The 21,120-nt window shown below is 48.5% G+C and overlaps 1 protein-coding gene across 1 annotated transcript in view; it reads right to left on the bottom strand.

Annotated features, from left to right (window-relative positions):
- The window catches only part of NPC1 (NPC intracellular cholesterol transporter 1), a 43,033-nt gene that overhangs the window by 1,158 nt on the left and 20,755 nt on the right, over nt 1-21,120 (bottom strand). The window contains exons 9-24 of the mRNA XM_065932454.1: nt 20,024-20,250; nt 17,420-17,520; nt 15,101-15,203; nt 12,081-12,270; nt 11,332-11,514; nt 10,456-10,570; nt 8,644-8,771; nt 8,408-8,548; nt 6,962-7,051; nt 6,386-6,576; nt 5,657-5,772; nt 4,885-5,014; nt 3,557-3,757; nt 2,034-2,265; nt 1,187-1,300; nt 219-381 (exon numbers count right to left, since the gene is read on the bottom strand). Of these exons, the coding sequence (XP_065788526.1) occupies nt 219-381; nt 1,187-1,300; nt 2,034-2,265; nt 3,557-3,757; nt 4,885-5,014; nt 5,657-5,772; nt 6,386-6,576; nt 6,962-7,051; nt 8,408-8,548; nt 8,644-8,771; nt 10,456-10,570; nt 11,332-11,514; nt 12,081-12,270; nt 15,101-15,203; nt 17,420-17,520; nt 20,024-20,250 (2,425 nt within the window). The remainder of the gene's footprint in view (nt 1-218; nt 382-1,186; nt 1,301-2,033; nt 2,266-3,556; nt 3,758-4,884; nt 5,015-5,656; nt 5,773-6,385; nt 6,577-6,961; nt 7,052-8,407; nt 8,549-8,643; nt 8,772-10,455; nt 10,571-11,331; nt 11,515-12,080; nt 12,271-15,100; nt 15,204-17,419; nt 17,521-20,023; nt 20,251-21,120) is intronic.

Raw genomic sequence — 21,120 nt, 5'->3', positions numbered from 1 at the left:
GAAAGCTTACTCCCAGTGCTGACCACATCAGGCTCCAGTTTTCTAATGAAGTGGTTTAGCCATGAAGCCCCAGGATCAGAGTTTTTCTCTTAGAATAAATATTTATCAAATGACCACTGGTATAAGTACGTTCAAATACTTCAAAGGAAAGCTTCAAGGTACCCGCCCTTCGATCAGGCTTCCTCCATCCCACCAGGTTAAAAACAAAAAGCTCTTACCTATGTAACTGAGTAAGACAGGGAGGAATATTAATCCATGAGTGGCTCCCAGTAAGACCATGGCTAAATACATCCTGAAGTAAAATATCTGGAAAATTTGAGATTTGGCAAAGGCCAACACGATAATGCCTCCAAATTTTGTTAGTGTGATTCCACTGAATACCTAAGAGAAGAGAGATGAGCTCAGAAACCACTTGTATCAACCGACCATAATTGAACACTTCCTCCTAAAGGGATTTCTTAAACATCAAGGTCCAAAGTAATGACGGACTGAACCCCAGCTTTCAGAGTTACTGATAAGCAGCGTTTGGCTCTGCCTAAATTGTTTATTTGCTGCTTGTGAATCTGAAAAAAAAAGGTGTAATAAGGATAAAAGCTGTGTATTCTGCATATACCCCATAGCAACCTTGCAAGTCTGTCAGCACCATTTTTCCAAGAGCATTAGTTTTAAAGTAAGGTATGTACATTATGTTTTTATACACTGCTATTGCACACTTCATTGTTCATCTATAACAGTACTTTCTATGGTGTAAAAAAAACTGGTTCACAGTCCAGCCCTGTATCCTGGTTCAGCCTGAGAAGATTCTGCCAACCTGACCCACAAACCACACTGGGCTCCAAGCGTGGCAGCTCGCCTGCTTTTCAACACACATGGCTGGGCCTGGGTTTTCAGTGGCTCTCACATCAAACCTGTTTTCCTGCTTCATTCAGCCAGACTGCACAAAGGAGTCCCCAAAGGAAACAGTCCTAAAGAATTCCAGGCTAGAGCTCTATTCAAGATCCAGCTCTACGTAAGTTTCCTGATTTGCCTGAAAACTTGTAATCCTGAGGTACTGCCACTAAGTCAGACATAACAAATTCTGTTTTCAGAATCTGGTAAAGTTCCTTCTCCCGAGAAGCTCTCAGTCGCCCGACTGGGCCCTTCATCGTGAAGTCGCCCCCCGGGGGGCCCGCTTGGCGGTACTTACAGAGCTGCCCATGTGGGAGAGCGCCTCCTCCGCCCGCTCCACGCGGCTGCCCTTCGTGCTCACCGTGAACGCCCTCGTGATGTGGCTACAGAACTCCACGGAGATGCCGCAGCTCTGAAACAAAGTGCTCCCATGAGGACTGCTCTGCTCTGATTAAAGGTGGTAAAAGCAGCCCCCCCACCCTCCCCGGGATCTGTGGTTACCAGGGCACCCTGGGGAGTCAAGGAGCCCCGAGCAGAGTCCCTCCTACTTGCCAGACAGAGCCCCTGTGGCACCCACATCAGCTGTCCTGGGAAGCCCGTGGAACCTCCAGGCACAGTGCCCAGCACTCCAGATTCCTCCAGCAGATCGGCCTTCTCTAGGGAAGCGGCTGAAACCTCTAAAGGTCCTCCCACCCCAGACCCAGGCAGCAGGCTGTCATCTCTTTAGCAGGGCCTCACTGCCACTCCCCCTGAGGCATGTTCTTTTCCTATCTGAAGGGCACATGCACTGGGTCTAGCTTCTGTTCAAACTTTTTCAGATGCGCATACATTTAAGACTTAAAAAGCAACTGGCAACTACACGAGAGGCTAAAAGTCCTGGTCAGAAAATTCCATTCAGAAGGGGCAACTAGTCTAAGTGGAAATGAAACATCTTGCTGTTATCAGGCTACATACTTCGACAACTCACCCTTTAGAGTAATACACGCAGAACACTTCAGCAGACTGTGAGGTCACACCGTCAGAGTTACGTGACCACGTCCAACTGCCCATGTGCACCAAGAGCAAGAGCTGACTGCCCTTCCACCCCAAGAAAGAAGGCACGTCGGTGGCACAGGAGTGAGGGCCGAGCGCTCCCCAGGACTCACCATGACCAGGTTGACCAGAGACACCGCGTTCAGACTGATGCCCCACAGCCACATGACCCCAAACATGTTGACCAAGATCATGGCGATGGTGGCGCACATGATGACCGCGGACCACAGCTCACAGCCCAGGACAACCAAGGTCACCAGAAAGATGGCGCCCAGGGACACGCTGAGGTTGAAGATGGTGTCGTCAATCATGGTCAGGTACTGCTCATAGAAGACGTAGAACACGCTGGAAGGGGGCGAGGGGTCTGTTACTGCTTGTTCTCACTCCAGGGGGCTCTATGCCTCATCCTGCCGCCACTGCGAAATGAAGCTACCTTGAGAGGCAGGCCTCACAGGAAACCTACCTGTTTTTGTAAGACTCGCCTTTGGCAGTTCAGCTGGACCTCTGACCACTGACGCCCAAAGCAGGGCCTCATAGACGTGTATCTTATATAAAGTTTTTGTTCATAAGCCCAATCCATTCTGCTTTGTGTTATGCGTGCTCAGTCATATCTGACTCTTTGTGACCCCCTGGACTGTAGCCTGCCAGGCTCCTCTGTCCATGCATGGGCTTTTGTCGGCAAGAATACTGGAAAGGGTTGCCATGCCCTCTTCCAGAGGATCTTCCCGACCCGGGGATTGAACCTGTGTCTCCTGCATCTTCTATAGGGCCCATGGCTTCTTTACCTGCAGAGCCATCAGGGAAGCCTCCATTCTGCTTTGCAAGCATTCATCTATAAAGAATATTTCATGGTACTTTGGGAAAACAAGTCCTGGTCTATCTGGAGGATTACCCCCAGCCAAACAGGGTCTGTGCAGGTCCTGAGGAGACAATGCTATTTTGGCAAAGTTAACCAGCTCCTCCTAGAGGTCAGGACACCCACTCTGAGAGCTCTTTCCACAGGACAACAAGCTGGCCCTCTGTCAGAAAAAAGTCAAGTCTCCCTGAACTGAGACCCTGGGGGTTGGTGGGGAAATCATTTGTTTCTTCTACTTTCCTATATTTTCCAAGTTCAGTATTTCATAAAATATTTTCTTAATTTTTTTGGCCACACCCCTCTGGCATGTGGAATCTTAGTTCCCCGACCAAGAATCAAACACATGCCCCCTGCAATGGAATCGTGACATCTTAACCACCGGAGCGCCAAGGAAGTCCCAATATTTTCTTTATAATGAAAATAAAATTAATAAATGAAAGCAAGAAACCTCCATAAAGGTGCCATCTCCAGTAACCTGCATCGGGAGCCCCGCCTTGCTGGGTCCTCCCTGTGGAGCTGCTTCCCAGGCGCCCCTGCCCCACCCCCCGGTGCTCTTCTGCAGGGTGAGCTCCGCATTGAGACTTTGGCAGGTGCTGCACAATCCGGCTCTCCTTGCCCAGACGCCATATCCAGCGACAGGCTTCCCCCGAGCTCAGGATGGAGCCGGGCTCAGGAGGAAAGCCAAGTGTCAGCACCGTACCCCCCCACCCCCCACCAGCCCCAGCAAGGAAGCCCTGGAGTGTGGGGCCGCTCCCCAGGACACCCTCAAGTACACTTTACCTGTATGGGAACACGCGGTGACCACCCCCTTGCTGGCTCATGGTTCTGGTGATGTTGCTGGCGATGAGGCGGGCCTTCTCCATGGCGTCGATGAAGTCGGCCGAGGTCTGCAGTACCGTGTGGTAGGTCATGAAGTACGTGGCTCCCACGCTCGTGCCGTTGTCCAGGATGTTGACGGCCGCACCGTAGGCAGCGTGTCCCCTGCGACAAGACAGCGGTGTCAGAGGCCACACCTGCAGGATCTGGGCATCCAAGCTCAGTGGGGTCACCTGAACCTGGGCTCAGGAGTCAGACCAGCTGTCAACTTCAGGGACAGGGAAGCCTTCGAAAAGGAAAGAGGAAGGTCGTGCTTATGCCTTCCCACACTGGCTTTCCTTTGCTGCTTTGGTTTCTTTCCACGCAGCTGCTCTTGTTTCTGCAACTGGCTCTGCTCTGCCATCCAATGTGTTTTTTTACAACAGGAGGCAGGAAGGGACAGGGGCCCTGGTGTCAGGTAGCCACGAGATCGTCCTCAATCCTGGAACCCCGGGGTAAAATTACTAAATTTTGGCTGCAGTGTCATCTGCAAATGGGTGCACACCATCTCCTCACAGGGCTGTATATAAACGAAGTAGTGCCAGGCACGATTCGAGCTCAAAGGAAGCTCCCTGTGAGTGGTGGCTGTTGCCTTCCAAAGAGCTGCATTCACTCTGACTTGTTTATGCAGGCTGAGTGTTCAGTCTGCAAGGAGATCAAGATGCAAGCTTCATTCCTACTTTGTTTTCGGGGAAAGACCTCAGTCATCTCTGCTATTTCCGGGCCAGAGATCCTGTTTCCATGGTAACTGGCTGCCTGGATGGATGGGGAAGTGGGGCAGCCCAAGAGCTTCATGTACAGACAGGCTGGCAAGAAGCACAGTGGGGACAGAAAACCGAGAGCTTTATCCCAGGCAACATCACCAGAACAGATCCGTGGTCTCATATACCCCACACACAACTGGACAAACCCTTTCACGTCCCGATATGCCCACATCCCTCCTCGCGCTCTGCCCTGCTGGCAGCCTGCACAGGACTCTGAGTCCTTTGGGCCACCAGGAGGGCCAGGACACAGGGGAGCCTGGGACCGAATGCTCAGACCAGTCAGAATCAGCTGAGAATGAGGAAGGAGGAATTTCCTTCAAAGGTGGCTTGGTTTCTCTGCTTTCACAGAGAGGTGGGCACAGGGTGGCCCACGGCAGAAAAGAGAACCTTCCCACCCACCATGCCCACCCAGTCACTCTTCCATCCCCCAGCTTCCCAGTGCACATGACGAGACTCGGGCGTGCAGCTCAACGGCTCAGCCTCCCTTACCCTTTGCCACACTTGGGGTTCGGGTTGTCAGAGAGGAACATGGGCAGGAACCTCATGAAGTCTGCGCCCTGAGGTCTCTGCTTGCCCTCCGGAGTCAGCGGCCGGCAGCGGACACAGGCAGGGTTGACCACTGTGCAAACGGGTGGAGGAGCCCGAGTGAGAAGGACGGGTGTCCAGATTAAAACATTTTAAAATAATGACAAAGAAATGGCAGGAGTTCGTCTCCTAAATCTGCTTATCCAAAAACTTCAAACACGTGATCTTTGCAGTCTAATAAAGTAGAAGTCTCATCTTTCCCTAACACAGGCTGTATAAATTTCCTTCCCCGAAGCAGGTTTCCTGCTTTAAGGACAACCTCAGTATGTTATTACCAGAGCACAGGGCTTCCATGTTTTATGAAAAGAATTCTAGGACAACCTCAACACACTTACGGAACCATAGGGCAATAGTGATAAACCAAAGAAGGCAGGCCCATGACAAGCTACAGCCAGATAACAATTAAGAGAGGCCGTCAGTGTCACTGGGAAAAGATAAGAAACCTGAAAACCAAAGTCCCCTGACCCGGTTCAGCCTGCAGGCCCATGGGAGGCAGGTGACAGGACAATGGGGCATCTCCAGAGTGGACGACAGAGAAAGGGGACAAGGACAAGGGGGACAAGACCCAGCGATGGCCGATAAAAACAGGTGGAAGTGGAGGTGACAAGCAAATGATTTTTAAACAATAAATTTAAAATTTTTTTAAAGGGAAAAGATCTAGAAAAGGGTCAAATACCCGACGCATTGCAGAACTGCTCCGTGCTGTTGTAGATGCGACAGCAAGATGATTGAGGCTTGACCCAGTCAAAGTAATCGTCAATCCAGGACGACGGGGCAAAGCCTATCCGGGTGCTACAGAACAGGAGAGAAAGGGTTACAGGTGCCCCCATGAGGAGGAAGTCTCCAGTTTCAGTCCCTTTTCTTGAAATTCAGAACTTCCTTTTCTAGACCTTCTCATTCCACCCAGTCAGAAGACAAACCACATTAGTACTTAATGGGAAAGGCTTCAGAATATAAGATGGTCCCGCTATATTTAAAATGGACAACTAACAAAGATCTACTGGAGAGCACATGGGACTCTGCTCAATGTTATGTGGCAACCTGGGTGGGAGGGGGTTTTGGGGGAGAATGGATACAAGTACATGTAAGCTGAGTCCCTTCACTGTTCTGAAACTATCACATTGTTAATTGATTATATCCCAATACAAAATGTTTTTGGTGTTAAAAAAAAATTAAAAAGAAAAACTGAATTAAAAAATAAATAAAATGATTGTTGCTTAAACAAACAAACAAACAAAGAATATGAGGTGGTCTAATTAGCCCTTTGAGAGGTTTTGCTCATGTCAAGCTAGATTCAGCCTGCATTCTATTCTGCAAGACAGATTTTCCAGGAGAAGCTATCTTTAGAGAGAAGCGTGAGGCCGAGGTGCCAGGCCAGGCGCCCGTCCGCGGCCGGGGTACTCACTAGCTGTCCAGCTGGGCAGCTGTGAAGACCTGCTGCACCAGCGAGTCGTTGTTGCAGCCGAGGCCCCCACACACCATGTTCTGCCCCTTCATGGACGTGTAGTCGTGGCCCTCCTCCAGCACGAAGTACACAGGTGGGCCTGCGTGCAGGTACTGATTCAGGGACTGGAAGTAATCCGTCACGTAGGAGTCCTGAGAGAGAGAGAGAGAGGACACACGACGGGACACGGCGTGAATGTCCTGCAAGCCGAGACGCCTCCAGCCCAGGTTCCTGAGTTCCTCCACAGTCGGCACCCCTCCCCACCCTGGGCCCAGGGGCTTCTCCGGTCAGTCCCACCCTTAGGAGGGCACCTCATAAGGCCAAGCCCGGCTGCTCACATTCTGGAGCGGTGCCCAAGGCCTGAGCGCTCAGAAGGCCCAGGTTAGTGGGCAGAGCCCCGGGGCAATCCCTGTGACGTGGGACAGCCCGCCAGCACCTGTGTTCAGAAGCTGGCAGAGGCTGAAACGACCATGTGTGCTTGGGAAAATGTATTCACCGTGGGCCAAACAAGTTAGAATAAGAGAGAAAGCATCTTACATCCGGCATTGAAAGAGACTGATCCAATCCGATTGCGACTTTGTTCAGGACTGCAATACTGAACGAAAGCACACCCACAAAGACTGCTACCTGGAACGAGAAGTGAGTTACAGAGCCAGAGCTGTCGTGAGCTGGTAACACAAACCAGGGACTTCTATGGTGGTGCAGTGGTGAAGAATCTGCCTGCCTGTGCAGGGGACGTGGGTTCCATCCCTGGCCCGGGAAGACCGCCACATGCCTCAGAGCAACTAAGCCCGTGTCCCACAACTACCGAGCCCGCATTCTGCAATAAGAGAAGCCGCTGCAATGAGAAACCCATGCACCACAACCAGACGGCAGCCCTCTGCTCACCAGGAGAGAAAGCCTTCGGGCAGAAATACAGACCCAGCGCAGCCAAAAATAAATTAAAAAAAAAAAAAAAGAACACAAATCAGATCTTAAACACACAAAATAGGACTTTCCTAAACTTGAAAGCAAGTTTAAATGACATACTAAGAAAACAAGGAGTCCGGGGCAGTGGCTGAAGTCACGGTCTCTAGAGCCAAACCTCCTGGTTCAAATCCTGGTTCTGCCTCTGACAAGCTGAGTGACCCTGGGGGTAGTCATTTAACCTCTCTGAGCTTCTATCTCCTTCTCAATAAAACAGGAAAAATGGGACTTGTAGCATCAGATAGTTCTGTGGATTACATGAGAAAACTCTAGGAATAATCAATCCAGAATTTAGCGTAGCATCCTGTACTGACCACAGTACCAGATATTAAGTATTCAATAAATGCTAAATATTACTATGGCTGGAATGAATTTATGCTTTTAGCAGAGACGCGATACCTGATCGCTATTGGGTATACCCAGCATGTAAACTATGAAACGCTCTTACACGGCTGCTGGGGACAAGGGACAGTATGTGTGTGTGCGCGCGCGCGTGTGACACTGAAGGTGAGGACAAGAGTGATGAGACAGGTTTACTATCCTGGCGGCCGTGATGCTTACACAAATCTGCAATAGCTGAGAAACTGACAGAGAACTAGACACACACACTGTGCCAACGCCAGGCTCTCGGTTTTGATCCTGAACTACAATTACGTAAGACCACGGGAGGCAGCTGTGAAAAGGAAGCAGGCTCCTTTCTATGAATCTGTAATTATTTCTTTTAAAAAAAACCCCAAAACTCCTGTTTATATTGACTGCTATATATTTGTTCATATCTGCTATGATTTTTTTTTGTTTTTTTGCCACACCACACAGCATGGGGGATTTCAGTTCCCCAACCAGGGACTGTACCCACGCCCCCTGCGGTGGAAGCAGAGTCCTAACCACTGGACCGCCAGCGAAGTCCCAAGCATTCTTGTATGTATACTTAACAGCTGTCGGCACCCTTCCCGAGGTGACTTCTCAGAAGGCAGGTGACGAGTCTGTTTGGGGACACCATGACAGACAGGCTCGTACCACGAGGGGCCGCATCCAGTCCTTGAGCAGAAGCGGGGCGTAGAAGTTTCTGAAGAAGTGGAACAAGCAGCTCTCGGAGGCCTGGACGCCCGTGTTGTCTGCTGCCCCCTTGATGCAGCAGAGAACGTCCAGCTGGTTCTTCTGAGGGGACCAGAGGAGACAGAGGTCACCCTCCGGCCGCCTCACCCAGATTCCAGACTCAAAGGAAACGGGCTGCAGTCCTGATGACCACTTACCTCTTGCCGCTTAATGTCCAAGCCCAGGAGGCTCACGAAGCAGGTGATCTGCAGGAGGAAGTCGATGAGGACCGCCATGCCCGCAAAGAGAGAGAATGTGTGCACGGCTGGCATCACGGACAGGCCTCCTGCAGGGAGACGACAGAGGTCACGTCCTGCCCGGCTGAGGGCATGCGGGCCTCACACGCACATGCACGGATGAACACGCGGCCCCAGAGCAGCCAAGCCTAGGAGGAGACCCCCACCTCCCCCTCCCAAAGGCCCTTTGTCTGTGGGTGTCACACCAGAACCACCTTGGGAGTTAAAAACGTAGATTCAGGGACCTGATCCATCCCGTTTATCAAAGCGATGGAAATTCAACCCTAATTCTACTGTTCAGAATTCTAGGGCCCCTTCTCTGTAATTTAACCCTCTCTCCGCACAAATACACGCACATCAGCCTCTAAGAACCATTAACACAGGTCATCGCTTATGGGATCTGTTGTGATTCAGTTCACACGAGGGATGGTATTTCTTATCTGCTCTTATATCATCCAATCCGTCTCTAGGTTTAGTGACAATCAGATGAGGATGCTGCCTGTAAGCATCCTCTAGGCTACTAAGACTCAGAAACTGAACACTGGCCGCCCATGGGCCACACGTATATCATCAACCCATTTTGTGTGTGTGCTGTGTGTACGCTCAGTCGCTCAGTCGTGTCCGGCTCTTTGCAACCTCATGGACTGCAGCCCACCAGGCTCCTCTGTCCGTGGGATTCTCCAGGTAAGAATACTGGAGTGGGCTGCCATTTCCAATTGCAATATCAGAATTTTAAAACATTTTTAAAAACATAAGGAGCCAATATTTAACAATGAGAGTCACAGTATCACTTGAGCGAGGGGAAAAAAAAACAACTCTAGATTCACAATGTTGCTTGAGAAGAAAACAATCGGCACTGGGCTGGCCTCTTATAAATAGGAGCCACGGGGTCCCCCCACCCCAACTCCTCCTGTCCTCACAAAGGCACTCCAACCTTAAAGCCCAGGGTCAGCTGCTGTCACCAACACACGCGCGCTGGTTTTCTTATCACAGAAAGAAAGGAAGTAACTGTTCTGCACCCGAATCTATCAGAAGGAACCACAGGGCCACAGGCTCCACAGTGCACTGCTTTGCGGAAGTGGAGCAGGACGTGTGCTAATGGTGTGTGAGTTCGAAGGCCACATGCGCGCCGTCCCTTCCACGGCCCCTTGTAAGGTGTGCTGCGGCCCCTGTAGGCTTCCATTTGCGACCCACAGACCGTGCGTCTTCCCTGGACTTACGGGGCAATCCTAGCCAATGTGCTGTGCAGAGGGGTGGCCAGTGTCCTCTTACTTATCACCAGACATGGGGCAGGGAGGGGCCTGCTGGATTTCTCCACATAAGAGACAGGAACGCTGGGTTGTGTTCCAGCTCGTGGCTCCTTGTACATACGGAAGATTCGAGACCCCCCTCTGCTCAGTCACGAGGGTGCTTCCCTGTGAAGTGAGTGTGCCGAGGGGGAAGACTGCCCTCAGGAACAGGGGTACATACCTCGAGGGCTAATGCCTGTGACTCAAAGGGGAAGGGGCAGGAGCCCTAGGTATCTGAACCAACCACATCAATACCATCCTGAAACAACATGAGAGAAGATGCTTGCCAATGGTGCCCAAGTTACTGCCACCCGTTCTCTTCGTGGTCCACTGTGATACTTTATAATTACAGAATACGGCTTAACCAAGGGGGGACGCAGAGGGGCATGCTGACACACCCATGCTCAGCACGCCACAGGGCTGGCCGAGTTCCAAGAGTACTTACCTAAGAAAAACGCTACTGTCTCTGCGAAGGATGAGAGGAACATGCTGGGAGCCACTTCTCCCAGGACCCGGCCCACCTGTTGGTCCAGGGTTTCCCCTTGAAGACGTTCATCTCTCTTAAAAATAAAAACAGTGAAATATGCAACATTCACATGTCTCAATTACAATGCCACCTCTTTGTTTCTTGGCTGCCTTGTGTTAGCCTGATGGTAAAGAAAAATGACTGGCAGCATCTACTTGTCGTTTATAAACCTTATACAACAAAGTGGTGAGGACCCCAAACTTCTCATGTTGATGCATTCGGGGTATTTCTGAAGCCCAGAGCCAAGGGAACAGGTGAGAGGCTAAAGGAAGGATTGAATCAGGTTGTCAGGAAAATACATACAACATAGGCTGCAAGTGGCTGAACCTTTAAATAACACTCCTAGGTGCCACTGGGCCTCCACCCATGTAAGGCCTGCAGGACGAGGGACCGTGGGAGAACCAATGGAATGACGTCATCTTCTACGTCAGGGTCCTGTGTTGACCTTTTGCCTTTTAATAGCACTTTTTCAAGTCCTTCCTTCTTCTACACTATGTTGAATCATTTTAATAGCTGCTGTGCCCAAAATATTTTCCACAAGTGTATTAGCACTTTTTGCACGCATGTTGCACATATTTAAAACCAAATTCTCACTTTGAATCTATGCCACCAAGCAAAGAGAAGGGTCTTATACTTCCTGGTCTCAAAGGGTCCAGAACAAGCACCAGTACACAAGCACTCAGAGGCGTGGAAATGAAGCCTCCAAGTGTCACACTCACAGGTACTGCGTGGAGCCAGCACGCGTGCACGTGGGGCCTGGTACCTGGTCAGACGCTGTGAGGCTCTGAGACGTACCTGGTAGGTCTGGACCAGGATGAAGATGTTGTCCACCCCCACAGCCAGCACGAGGAACGGGATGACTTCTATCACAATGAGGGTGAGGGGGACCCCGATGTAGCTGAAGATGCCCAAGGAGCAGGCCACCGAGCTCAGCACGATCAGGACACCAGCGATGCCCAGGGAAATCTTTGAATCCACCTGGAGATGCCACAAAGACATAAACCGTCATTTATGTGTTTTCTGTCCTGCTCCTAAAAGGTCCTCACTTTCACCTCTTTACAAGCTTATTGCCCATCCAGATTTAAATGTACAGTTCCCAGTTTGAGAGAAGACATGAAAAGTTGTCTAGGTCTTCCCAAGCCACATATTTCATGACCCTGCCTTCTTAAGTGATGGCAAATTAGGAAAAAAAAAAAAAGAATTAAGTGAAATGAATTTTAAGTTGAAGATAAAAATCTGGAACTAAAGAAAACAAGGGCAGGAAGCAGAAAATGTGACAAACAGTTAAAACACAGACAATTTCCAGTTAGGACTCCATGATTCCATTGCAGGGGGAATGGGTTCAACCCCTGGTCAGGGAACAAAGATCCCAAATGTCACATGCCGAGTTGTATAGCCAAAAAATAAAAAAAGCACAGGGCAATTTAAGGCAGTTTTGAACATAATGAACTAGGATTAAATAGAGGCAAAAACATGACATCATGCTATGTACTGCCGTTTCTCACACACACACATACACACACATACATATACACCCTACTTACCATAAGCCTGTGACAGCTTTTGATATGCCCCAAGGCTATGGAAATATATAAAAACATGATGCCATAGCTGATCAGAACAGTGAAGACGTCACTGTTACTTTCACGGTTTAGTTCATCTTCAATGCTTCGTTCAGCCTTAAAAGAAATGGTCAGATTTGGATTCTTGTAGTTTTTCACAAAATTTATGAACCTAAAAGGGTAAGCAAAATTTTATACTGTTAGTTAAAACTGAGTGACAGCTAAGTGAGGAACTTCTTCTTAACTTTTACGACACAAAAGCCACATTTAACCCTTCTCCCTCATTAGGACTTTATATACTAGCAAGATTACAAAGTTCCAGACATGCTGAGTTTTCTACCATTTAAAACAAGATGAGACCAAGTTTAAAAACTGCTTCATAGTCTCATTTCATTTTTTACTAAAAATGATTTCTAAGTGCAGTGTATTATAATACAGATATATGCTCATGGAACAAAAATTTTAAAAATTGATCTCAGAGTCAATGCAATCCCTATCAGTATCCTAGCTGACTTCTTTATAGAAAGACAAATGGACTCTAAAATTCTCATGGAATTGCAAGGGGCCTAGAACAGCCAATATATTTTTCAAGAAGAACAAAGCAGGAGAATTCATGCTCCGTAATTTCAAACTTACTGTAAACCAACAGCAATTAAGACAGTGTTGTTACCAGCATAAGGACAGGCATACAGAACAAATGATCAGAACCAAGTCCAGAAATACACCAAGTATCTTCACCTAATTTTCAATAAAGGTGGCAAAACTATCAACAGAGGAAAGAATAATCTTTTCAACAAATGGTGTGGGACAACTGGACAGCCATTTGCAAATGAATGCAGTTGAGCCCTTACCTCGTATCATATACAAAGAAAACTCAATGGATCAAAGAACTAAACGTAAGAGCTAAAACCATGTAACTGTCAGATGAATACATAGGTGTAAACTTCCAGGTCCCTGGGTTAGGCAATGGTTTCTTAGCTATGACACCAAAAGTATGAGTAACAAAAAAGAAGACAAACGATCTGGACTTTATCAAAATTAAAAACGTTTATGTTTCAGAAGACACCATTAAGAAAGCAAAAACACAGACCAGAGAAAAGGAGAAGATATTTGGAAGTCAAAGATCTGATAAAGGATTTACAGAATATAAGAAATCTTCTAATTCGATAATAGAAACATAAACAATCCAGTCAAAAAATGGACAAAGGCTATGAATAAACATTTCTCCAAGAAAGTTAATACAAATGGGCAATCAGTGCATGAAGAGGTATTCAAATTCATTAGTCACCAGGGAAATGCAAATCAAAACAGCAAGGAGGGAACTCCCTGGCGGTCCTGTGCTGAGGACTTTGTGCTTTCACAGCCAGGCCCAGGTTCAAGCCCTGGTTGGGGAACAAAGATCCCATAAACTGTGCAGCGTGGGCAAAAAAAAAAGACTGCAATGAGATATCAGTTCCTACCCACTGGGATAGCCAGAATTTAAAAAGTCAAATAATAACCAGTGCTGGCGAGGGGTGAAAATGAAAATGCTCCCCACACGCTGGCGGGAATGTAGAATGGTGTGGTCACTTGGTTTTTTGGCTGCGCTGCAAGGAATGGGGCATCTTAGTTCCCTAACCCGTGGGAGGGCAGTCTAAACCACTGGACCACAAGGGAAGACCCATAGGGGCAGTCTGTTTGGAAAAAAGAGTCTGGCAGCTCCTCAGGGTTACCATATGACCGACCAAGTCTACTCCTAGGTGTATACCAACCAAGAGAGAGGAAAACACGTTCACACAGAGAAATGGAGGTATGTTCACACAAAACTTGCATGTGAATGCTTATAATTGTTCTTAATGGCCAAAGGTGGTGGTAAAGAATCTGCCTGCAATGCAGTGAGATCCAGGTTCGATCCCTGGGTCAGGAAGATCCCCTAGAGAAGGGAATGGCTACCCAACCCATTGGAGAATTGGAGAAATGACCTGGGGGATCCCATGGACAGAGGAGCCTGGCAGGCTGCAGTCCATGGGGTCACAAAGATCAGACACGACTGAGCAAGTTTCTGAGAAACAATGCACATGTTCATCAGCTGATGAGTGGGTAAACAAAATGTGGTCTATCCATAGGATGGAATGATCTTCTGCCATAAAAAAGAATGAAGTGTTGACACATGCAGCAACTTGGAAGAAACTTGAAAACATTATTCTAAGTGAACGAAGCCAGACAGGAAAGCCCTCGTATGTAACTCCATCCATATAAAAGTCTGGAACAGGAAAATTGATGGAGACAGAAAGTAGACTGAGGGTTATGTGGGGCCGGGTGTTAGGAGGGAGACTGCTGCGGGAGACGGGATTTCTGTCTGTGGTAAAGAAAATGCTCTAAAATTGACCATGGTGATGCCTGCACACATCGGTGAAAATACTAAAAGCTACTGAACTGTACACTGCATATGGGTAGATTGTATGGTATACGAACATCCCAACAAAGTTGTCCAGTGTCCGCTCTCCTGGGACCCCCTCCCACTTCTTCAGAGGTTACATCACAGCTAATCGGTTCCTGGGTCACTTACTTGACATCCTTTCTAGGCGTGAACAGCATGCATGACATACATTTGCCCAAACATGCTGACCAGTTTTTATTTAATAATTCTTGAACCATTTATTAATATTTACTTCACTATTTTTAATGATGGCATAACATTCTACTGTACTTCTCCTTACTGATACACACTTAGCTTGCTCCTAGGTTTTAGCTGTTAGAAAATAACTAAGGGAGCATTTCTGCGTAGAAACTTGTGCGTTCCTGTTGCAGGACTATGTATTTAAAGAATGTTTACAAGAAAATTAATTTATGTATTTTTCACAGTATCACTAGAACCAAGTGAAAAAAATGGCATGACTTAGATCTGATGTTGGTTAATTTAGCTGAACGTCATATAAATGACGTTAGCGTCATCAATGAACACTAGCGTCCACCTTCCTTTGAGAAGAGCAGCTGGTTTACCGACCCTGTGAGCAACTCACTCTCTTTCCCAGGCCTGGGCCCTCTGGAGCTTCTCTGTATCGTTATAGTAATTATTGACAGGAAAGGTAATCACAAGAGCTGTGGCGTTATTGTAGTTTTGATCTAGAAAGGAAAAAGGTGACATCAAAAAGCAGATTACAAGCATGCAGAAAACCAGATCAATACGGCGGCGGGGGGGGGGACAAAATCACAAGCTGGCTAGGTGCCTGGTTTCTCATGGGTCTGAAGATTAAACAAGCCTGAGCTCGTGGAACAAAATGGGAGGTCACTTGACCTGGCGCTTGTGTAGTTCAGCTAGGGAGAAAAGGGGACTCTCGAGCAAATGTAGACGCAGTTGTCATTCTATCATGACTACCCAGCGCGTGCTGGGTGATGATTTCAAACAAAGTAGAAAGGTGTTCGGGGAAAAGTCTCTCCTCCTGCCATCCCCATCTGTGTCTTAGCTCTCCTCCTCACACCATGACGGCTGCGGCCCCTTCCAGCCACAGACCACGTGCACAAGCACAACCTTCCCCTTTCCTTCTTGTTCACACAAATAGTAACACACCCTTCTGCAAACGCTGCCTTTAAATTTACATCCTGAGAAGGCTGCTTTAATAGACAAAGCACTTCCTTATTCTTGTTTCTGCTTATGATGTTTCCTAGCACAGTTTAACTCCATCAGTTTAACTGATGGATATCTTTGCAAGTTTTTCTTTTTTTCCTTTGGTATTATAAGTAGAATTACTACAAAAATTAACCTGATATTTCTAACACATAAAATCCATATTTGTAGGATCAAATCTTACAAGCACTCAGAATTCAGAAAAAAAAAAAAATGTGTATTTTTAATTTGGATGGATCTCCCAAACTGTCCTCCAAAGATGCCATTCTGTTTTTCATTTCTTTATTCAACAAAGTATTTGCTGAGATCTACTGTGTGCCAGTGTTATTTTAGGGACTGTGGATACATTAATGAGCAACAGAAATTAAAAAATCTCCACCTTCCTAGAGTTTATATTCTAGGACCATTTACACTTCCACCAAAATGCAGTTTGCCCACAGCAGGGTTTCATGCACACAGGGTTTTGTCAAATTCTGAGATCTTTGCTTTACCATTTGAGCCACCATGGAAGCCCAGCAGGCTGTAAAGACTCTGCCTGCAATGCAAGAAACCGGGGTTTGATCCCTGAGTTGGGAAGATCCCCTGGAGGAGAAAATGGCAACCTACTCCAGTATTCTTGCCTGGGAAATCCCACTGACAGAGGAGCCTAGCAGGCCACAGTCCATGGGGTTTCAAAGAGTCAGACACCACTGAGTGACTAATGCTTTCACTTTAGATCTTTGCTAATCTGTTTGTTACGTGAAAGACTGAAGTGAGAGATGTTTCACTAGCTTCAAGTAAGGTTCAGCATTTTCTCCATATAATTAAAAGCTCTTTGTCTTCTCTTATTAACACGCATACGGCTCTGCCCACTTCTTTTGGGGGGCTGACCTTGTCTTTTTCCCTCAAGAGCTCTCTATGTATTAAGGAAACACTGTTACACATACTAACCTTTTTTCTGCTCCAGTTGGCCATGTGTTCAGTTTCTTAAAACTTTATGTTTGTTCTCTACACAGGAACTTTAAATTCTCACACAGCCAAACTCATCAGGGTTTCCTTTTGTGGCTTCGCATTGTGTCCTGCTTAGAAATGCCTTCTCCATCTAAAAATCACTTTATAGCTCACAATCTCTCCCTTCCCACTAGATGAGAAGAACATCTGGCCTCTTCAATGGGCTGGAGAAAAACCTGTTGAGCTGCTTATAATTAGGCTTCAGAAGCCAAAGCTGCCACGTGAGCTATGACCCCACCTACCTGGAGTAATCTGAGCAAAGCCCCACTGCTCCTCCCACTGCAAGTGTCTGACTCCTTAACCAACTGGTTTAGAAGGAAAAAAAATCTGTTTTCTTTCTCCCTATATCTCACATGTCTCTCCTCCATCACTGATGTTTTTAACCTGAGGTCCATGGACTCGTTGGGGGCTCTCTTGATGAGTTTCAAGGGTCCCATGAACTTGAGACTGAGCAACATATTATGTGGATGTTAACAGTGACATTGTTCTGGGAAAATGTCCTTAGCTGTTGACAGCTTCCCAGAAAGTTACCTAAAAATGGCTAAAACCACTTCCTCCATACGCACAATAAAACCTAAAGCCAAAGGAGATATGGTATTTGGGATGCAGTATATTGGGTAGTTAATGAGTGTTTGATGAAATCCTCATAATTACCACCTGAGTGTTAATGACAGAACCAAGATTGCTTTATCCAGTAAGAAGAGTAAAAGCTTCTCTCGCTTACCATCGTAGCCTCCAAGCACAAGCCACGGAAACACTGGGCCACCAAACGTCCCCAGGCAAGGGTCGTGGAGCAAACTGGTGTCATTCAGGGAGGCAGGAGCCCTGCCAGGAATTCAGAGAACACCTTCCAGTTAGAACAACCGCAACACATCACGGAGACCCAGGTGTTTACACAACAGTCACGAGGCTGATTAAGAACACGGGCCTGAGGTCCCCTTGGGTGAATGACACAGTTCAATATTTGCTTTTGGGAGCTCAGAGTCGCTGAGAGAGAGGCAGGCAAATACAGTGAGATGTGGCTGACATCAGCTGGTGCGCAGAGGAGGGGAGCTGCCAATACGTGGTGAAAGCTGTCACTATAAAGAGAACTTTATGTACAGATCCAGTCTCTAAGGAGGAGGGAGAATTCACCTGCACGGGAGGAGGTGAAGGTTTCCAGGCACCATACCAGCAGGAAGAGAAGAGCGAGCATAAGGAAAGAAGAGAACAGACAGTGGCCCGAGGGACCACAGGAAGTCCTGGGTCTGTGCGTGGGGTACCCATGATGGGGGCCTCCCAAGGAGGGGGTGGGGCTGGGAAGGAAGACGGAAGCGATGGAAGGAGGGGGTAAGCGACTTGACCGTGGTTGGGGTTTATATTCTGTCGGCACCTGGGAGCAATCAAAGGAAAGGGAGATCAAGAACTGTTTGGCAAACATAACTCGGTGGCAAAACAGAGAGAGGTCTGGAGACCGGGCAGGGATGCCAGCAGCGCAGGGCAGACAGACAGACAACCAGTGAGAAGGACCCAGAGACCAGGCAGGGACACGGGCAGTGCAGGGCCAACAGACAGACAACCAGTGTTTCAGGAGAGATGTCAGCTGGACTCTGGGCGCACATGAAGGTCCTCATATATAATCTGAACCACCGTCCTTCAGTGCCTGGGGACGGACTCGAGCCACGGAAGGTCAGGTCAATGCTTGGGGCAAACAGGCTACAGGGCTGCAGTCAGAAGCTGGGTCCTGTCCACCCACACACGTGGGGCTATGCCACCACATCGCGGGCTTGAGAGCTCATCGCTCTCAGGTTAACATCCACAGAGTCATGTGAGGAAGAGTCCAGGGAGCCCATAAGTGGTAGGTGTTGATGCCTTTACGTGTTGCTGGGGTATTAACCAGGGAACACAGGAGGCCTGTGAGTGGTCCTGGGCCAACTCCTGCAGGGCCTCCCTCCAGGGTACAAGCCCAGAGAAACCTGGAGGGTGAAGTAACTCAAAGCTGGAGATGCACAGGCGTGACCACAGACCACACAGAGCCCGCCTTGCAGGAGAGGGGGTGCTCCCAGCAGTGTTTCCACACCTGGACGAACCACGCTCCCCTCGGATGATACACCCCCATCCTGTGCGTCTCCCCCGCTGCCAAACTTCTGTTTTATTTTGTAAAACAGAAAGTAAATAATTTTTTTCTTTAATATTAAAGTTATATAATGCAAAACCTTTTTTTTTTTCCCTAACTGCCCCTGGCTGCCCTGTACTACTGCCCTTCAGAGAATGCTCGTTTGGGGTACACGGGTTACACTTATTGCTTCAAGGGCTCGTGTTTATAGAGGTTGCCTCCTGAAGACAATAAACACAGCACAAACACCTACAGTCAGTCACACTACAGTAACAAAAACAGACGGAACCTCAGGTCACTGAACTGGGCCAGAAGTCAGAGCACTTGGCTGTGGAGACATGGTTAATTGAGCAGCACGTTCAAAGGTGACGGGGAGCAATTTCTCTGCTTCTGTAACGAACGAACAGCCACAGTGGTTGTCTGAGTGGCTGGACAGCTGTCTGTGGGCCAGGTCAGGCCAAGTGACAGGGCGTCCAGGGAGGGCAGAGAAGCGAGCTGCTCCTGCTGCCACAGGGCAGGCCTAAAGTTCGCCTCACAGGTCACCTCATGCAGCTCCTCTGTGACTAACTCAAACCACACGCTGGCCTGTGCAGCCAGCCAGCCTCCAATGCGAAGCCACTTCAGTGTTCTCCCATCTAAACTGAACTCCAGTCCGGCCCCCACCCCTCGAGAGGACGCCGCATGTTTTGAAAAGTCAGTGTTGTGGAATCAATTTATATTGAAAGATAAGGAAAGGCATTAGAAGCTTCTGTCTTTGCACCAAGAAACCAGCTCAGAAATGCTTGGGGTGGTGTGGCAGATGCAACTAGGTGTAATCCAGCTGGGAGGGAGTTAGGGGCTGGGAGGTACCTCGATGACACATGGTGAACACTCCACCCCAGGGCCTTTGCACCTGCTGTCCATCTACTTGGAAAGCTTTTCCCCGACTCTCACAGGCTCCCTCTGCTCCCCTCCACTGGGCAGGCTCCGCGGCACTTGGAGTGGCACCTCCCATGCAAACCACCCTCGCCTGGCTTCCTTCCCCCATGGCGTCGCCTGGACCTGGCACTGCGTTGACCTGGCATGAGGTTATATCTACCGTTCACCGGCTGTCTCCCTCCATCAGAACAAAGGCTTCACAGTGAGGGTCCTGCTGTTTGCTCCCGCCCGGGGCTCTAGCACCTACAGCAGTGTGTGACCACGGCAGGTGTCATCTGCTGGAGGGACGGAGGAAGGGCCGCCCCTGGCACGTACCGGGTACAGTAGAGGAAGTGCGTGTGGTAATCCGCGTACACGAAGAAGTCGTCCCCGACTTGGTGGTCCAGCACGGAGTGGCTGTTCTGGAAGTAGTTCAGCACGCTCAGGATGGTGCAGTTCTGGTTGTACGGTGAGAGGGGCGCCACGCAGATGTCCCGCAGGGCCACAGTCTCGTTGTTGTAAGAAGCAGTGATGCTCTCGATGGCGGTTTGTAAGTCAAGGACCTGAAAGAGGATTTTTTAAAATAAACAAACCCAGAAATACATCGGTTTTCCCTCAGATGCTGATTAACTCTTACTGCTCTGGGGGGAGGGGGGGGAGGTTAGAAGATAAAGAGTCTTTGGGGAAAATCCTTCCTGAAACAGGGGAGAAGACTAAGATAAATGAGGATGAAAATTTTTTTTTTAATTTACTATAATTTTGCTGAGGATCAGCAAACTGGGGCACTCAGAGAGAGGGGGAGGGGACACCACGACAGGCCACATCCCAGCGCAGGAAACACCAACATGTGCCCTCCCACCTGGAGAAACAGTGACCTGGGTCACCTGCTGGGTCTTCCTGACAGGCCCTCCGATCCCCAACAAACACCACCTTGCTCCATCCTATGCTTATTTACGTATATTTTCGTATTTTCTAGTAGAGAATACAAATACACTCCAGGAGGTAAATGACAACACATGCACCTTTTGCAACAAGCTGGGAGAAAGCAAGGTCACCGGGTGCAAAAGAGATTCTATTAGACTCTTGGGAACATGTTGATGTTTTCTCAAGCTATCAGACATTCTGTAGGGCAAGAGCCATGTTGAAACGAAAAAGTATGCAACTGTACAACGGTTCATTAAGAAATAAGAGGGAGGCAGCTGATCCACAGACAGCTCTCCAGGGCAAGTGTGGGAAGGGAGGATGGGCACATTTAAAGGACTCTGTAGGACCATGGGGTGGATCTTATTCCAAACGCAGGCCAGGGGCCCACATTCAGGCAGTGACAAGGTCACTCCTGTGGTGGTGGGGGCGGTCCGCAGTGATCCAGCAGCACCTCCGAGGTCTCCAGGACAACACGAGAGGCTTGATTCCTTTAGGTCCTGGTGTATTAC

This window comes from Muntiacus reevesi, chromosome 4 (genome assembly GCF_963930625.1).
Source record: "Muntiacus reevesi chromosome 4, mMunRee1.1, whole genome shotgun sequence".
NCBI classification, from domain to species: Eukaryota; Metazoa; Chordata; class Mammalia; order Artiodactyla; family Cervidae; genus Muntiacus; species Muntiacus reevesi.
Note: the sequence above shows the minus strand (reverse complement) of the source record. Positions and strands in the feature narration are given on the sequence as shown.